This window comes from Garra rufa, chromosome 23 (assembly GCF_049309525.1).
Source record: "Garra rufa chromosome 23, GarRuf1.0, whole genome shotgun sequence".
NCBI lineage: Eukaryota > Metazoa > Chordata > Actinopteri > Cypriniformes > Cyprinidae > Garra > Garra rufa.
Window position 1 is genome coordinate 8,163,562 of NC_133383.1, and position 4,109 is coordinate 8,167,670.

Consider the following 4,109-nt stretch of genomic DNA (forward strand, 5'->3'; position numbering starts at 1 on the left):
CCCTGGAGGATTATGGGAAATATAAGTGTGAAGTCATCGATGGCTTAGAGGATAATACAGCAGTTATAACCCTTGACCTGCAAGGTAAAGCATAGATTTATGTTGCTAACATAATTTTCTGGATTTTCCTTTTCTCTCTAGCAAAAAATTGCTATACACCACCACTAAAACCATGTCTTTGACAGTTGCCATTTGGTTACATGAATATCTAGTGTACATATTCTGCTTCCTTCAAACATTGCAACAGCGACACTACCATTGTATGCCATTGTATTGTATTCTTTTTCCAGAATATTACACATAATACTATACACAGTTTATGCATCCTTGGCTGTTCCTCAAGGCAATTAGCTATGAGATAACGTTGTGCTGACTCTCTTCACACTGTGTGCAATGTAAACGCTATTCAATAGTCTTATAATGCATAGTAGAACACCTTTTAAATCTGAACCATCAGCAAGATCCTGACATAAGAGCTATCATGGCCAAATAAAGGGACATTTATTTGGTCCTTGCTGCCTGCATTGTTGGCATCATTTCAGTTGGATGCAATAATTCAAAGTTTTAATTTACTTTAGACGACGCATTGAAGAAAACAAGAATTCTATTATTGCCAGATTATCAGGGAGCATTTTTAAACATTCCTCTGCTCTCCGGTTCCTACAGGCATCGTGTTCCCGTATTTTCCTCGGCTGGGTCGTTACAATCTCAACTTCGCTGATGCCGAGAAAGCTTGCAGAGACCAGGATGCCATCGTGGCATCTTTCGACCAGCTGTACGACGCATGGAGAGACGGGTTGGATTGGTGCAATGCAGGGTGGCTCAGTGACGGAACGGTGCAATACCCCATCACCAAACCCAGAGAGCCATGTGGAGGCAAAAACACCATTCCTGGAGTGAGGAATTACGGGATGCGTGACAAGCAAAAGGAAAGATATGATGTCTTCTGTTTCACCTCTAACTACAAAGGTTTGTCCTCCCCACTGTTTGATGAAAGGCATTTGAAATAGGCTAGATTCTCCAAAAAAAAAAAAAAAAGCCTAGCAATTGATGTAATGCATAATGTATGAAAGGAAAAACAAATTAAGTTCAGCCATGCAAAGAATCTCTAATGCAAATTCTATTCTTTGAGAATAAACACTTTTCCCCTTTCTCTTCTCCAGGACGGTTCTATTATTTGATACACCCTTTCAAACTGACGTACGACGAGGCAGTGCGAGCGTGTCAAAAGGACAACGCTCAGATCGCCAAAGTCGGCCAGATGTACGCAGCATGGAAGCTTCTGGGCTACGACCGCTGCGACGCAGGCTGGCTGGCGGACGGCAGCGTACGTTACCCCATCTCAAAACCACGCAGACGCTGCAGTCCCACGGAAGCCGCCGTGCGCTTCTCTGGATTCCCAGACAAGAAGCACAAACTCTACGGCGTCTACTGCTACAAGAGCGACAACTGAGAGTACCAACTGTACAACTCATGAACTAAGCGTAATAATGTAAGGAGTTAGTTCGAGTGCATTAAAACTGTGACAAAGTCTCTAGATACTGTAATACAGAAGGATTTGAATATAAAATAAGTGATTGGTGTTTGTTTGAAGCAAAGATTCTGTAGGATTAGGCACCTCAGGCGCCCTCTTCCCTCAAAATCAGGACTTCACTACAAGACGACAAAAGGACAGGGATAGTATTCGTAGGGCGCCGCAGAAATGATAGCTAACTGGTTCCAGGTCTGAATGATCTTATGCAGTACAGCAATGCTGAGGGAAGAGATATTTGGGGAGATTGCAGAAGAAATTCACACTGTGCTCTTCCATTTAGCATGCGGTAGCTTGAGGGATGTTCTCGAACGGAATGACAGCAAAGCTTAAATACTTTGAACTGATACCTTTGGGCACTTAGTTTATCATTCAAGAACATCATATCCCATATAAATAGCATGTGAAAAGTATATTTTCTGTTAATAGGAAAACAACAAAAGTGCTAAACACCACAGTACAGCCATGGCACAACGAACACAGGTTTTTCTTTTGCCATCCTTACAGGGTGCTATATTGTATTATTTTCTAAGAGCATACCTTTTTAAATTTCGTTTTATGTGTGGACCAAACCATGTTGAGTCATAAGTCGCATTGTTAAGAAACAAAACATTGTTCTGTGATTTTTTTAACTATTGAAATATACAAGTAGAGTGTTTATAAATGTATGTTAATTATCTTTTCTTGAAACTATGTGTTTATACAATGTCTCCCCTACGACGCAAAGAAATTCAGAGCTCCACTGTATCGACCTCATCACTGTCAAACGTTCTTTGTGTTCAGGACGATGAAAAAATCTGTGGTTCATACCACAGACATAATAACAAAACCATTGTGTTTCAAAAGTAAATCTGGGTTTGTTTTCTAGACCTTGTTTTTAGTGTTTCTGGTCAATTCATGAAACCACAAACAACCTATCCTCAAACATAGCCCATAGCAATGGTGCCAAATGTTAATACAAATTAGTTTACTAGACGAAGTTGGGACGGCCCAGTTTCTAGCACATGTGATGAGTAGTTTTAGTCTATGCATGTTACAGTTTACAATTAGCAAGACTGAGGAGGTTAAAAAGACAACAGTGCTAATGATCACCTTGTGTTACTTAGTAAAAGAAAAACAGCACAAAGAACTTTTCTATTGTTGAAAAAAATGACCTCGTAGGAAAAGGTTTACTCAAAGATGACGCAAAAAATAAAGGCACAACAGAAAAAAAGTGCATAGTTAGCATGCTGCATTCAGTCGTTACTTGTCTATGAAGCAGTAGACCTTAAGTAAAACATGTCAAAGCCATGGCATTTGGAAACAAACCATTAAAACAGACTGCCAAGCTAAGACAAAAACAACTTAATGATGTTTTATTCTTGTTATTATTACCATTAGGGTCAACACAACCAGTTTAGAACTCAAGCTAATGAGTTTTAGCCGAAAACAATAAAATAAAAAAAAAGGAAAAATACACAAAGTTCTAAATATCGGTGGTATTTCAAAATACTGTATTCGCATTTCATTATTCATTTTGTTTTCACTCTGGCAACTGTACATGTGCCTTGTTTACAAAACTTCAAAATCAATTTTAGAACTGAATGTTTAGACATGTCTTTATAGGCAATGTTAACATTTTTCACCCTTGTTTTGTGTACATTAAGTATAATTAAAGGGATAATTTGACTGTATCAATGTGGGGGGGAAAAAAACTCATTGACCCAAAAAATAAACAATCAGTCAAATACATATTTGGTTTGGTTGTTTTTAAAAAAGCACACTGAGAAACTGAGCAAAAATAACAGAGGTCTAGTTTTAGCTGGCTTCATAAAATGCCCTCAGAATTTAAAGCCCACAAGTAAATGGCAGGAAAGAGGTTGCAAATATCAAAAACTGTTTAAACTGTTATGTTTTAAACCAGCAAAATCTAACAATGATGTTGTCTTAAATATTGCTTCTTTCACTGCAATCACTTAACAGGATTTTTTTTAAGCTTGTCCAGCTTTTTCAACTGTGCAATTTGCTTTTTTAGCTGCCATTTTAACATTTAAATGATAGCTTTCTCCAAGGATTACACACCTCCCTGATATTAGGGAATGGCATATTTCTAAGAAAATTCTAACGAATTTTATGCAATCGAGAAGAGTCACAAAGACTTTTGTTCCATTTTCTCAGATGAAATGGAGCAACTAAAAGTTTGGTCAATAAAGTGTTTGTACTTGCGTCACAATTTGGTCACTTGCCCAGATACGTGGCAGGTGCAAAATCATATAGAGAAGGACTTAGTAAGCAGGAAAGGGAGCAAGATTTTGACAAACTAAAGTTAATAGGTGGTAAAGATACGTATGAGCAGTATTAATTAAGATTTCAGCCTAATATTTCACCTACCTGACCTGAAATTATAAGAACAAACACAAATGTTGTCAAGATTCTTGCCCTTGAAATCCTGGTTCAGTTTGGCCTACCACAAATGCTTTTTGTTCCTCAGACAGTTTTTGCACTCTTCTCCTTTTAGCAGTCTATAGTACTTCAAATGATTTTCCCGGTCTGACAGATTGGTACAGCCCAAAACGTGACAATTATTGACCGTTTTCAG

At 38.1% G+C, this 4,109-nt stretch overlaps 1 protein-coding gene across 1 annotated transcript in view; it reads left to right on the top strand.

Moving 5' to 3' along the window:
• The window catches only part of hapln1b (hyaluronan and proteoglycan link protein 1b), a 15,683-nt gene extending 12,421 nt beyond the window's left edge, over positions 1-3,262 (top strand). Inside the window, exons 4-6 of the mRNA XM_073829190.1 lie at positions 9-84; positions 667-969; positions 1,164-3,262. Of these exons, the coding sequence (XP_073685291.1) occupies positions 9-84; positions 667-969; positions 1,164-1,453 (669 nt within the window). The 3' untranslated portion in view covers positions 1,454-3,262. The remainder of the gene's footprint in view (positions 1-8; positions 85-666; positions 970-1,163) is intronic.
• The last annotated feature ends 847 nt before the right edge of the window (positions 3,263-4,109 follow it).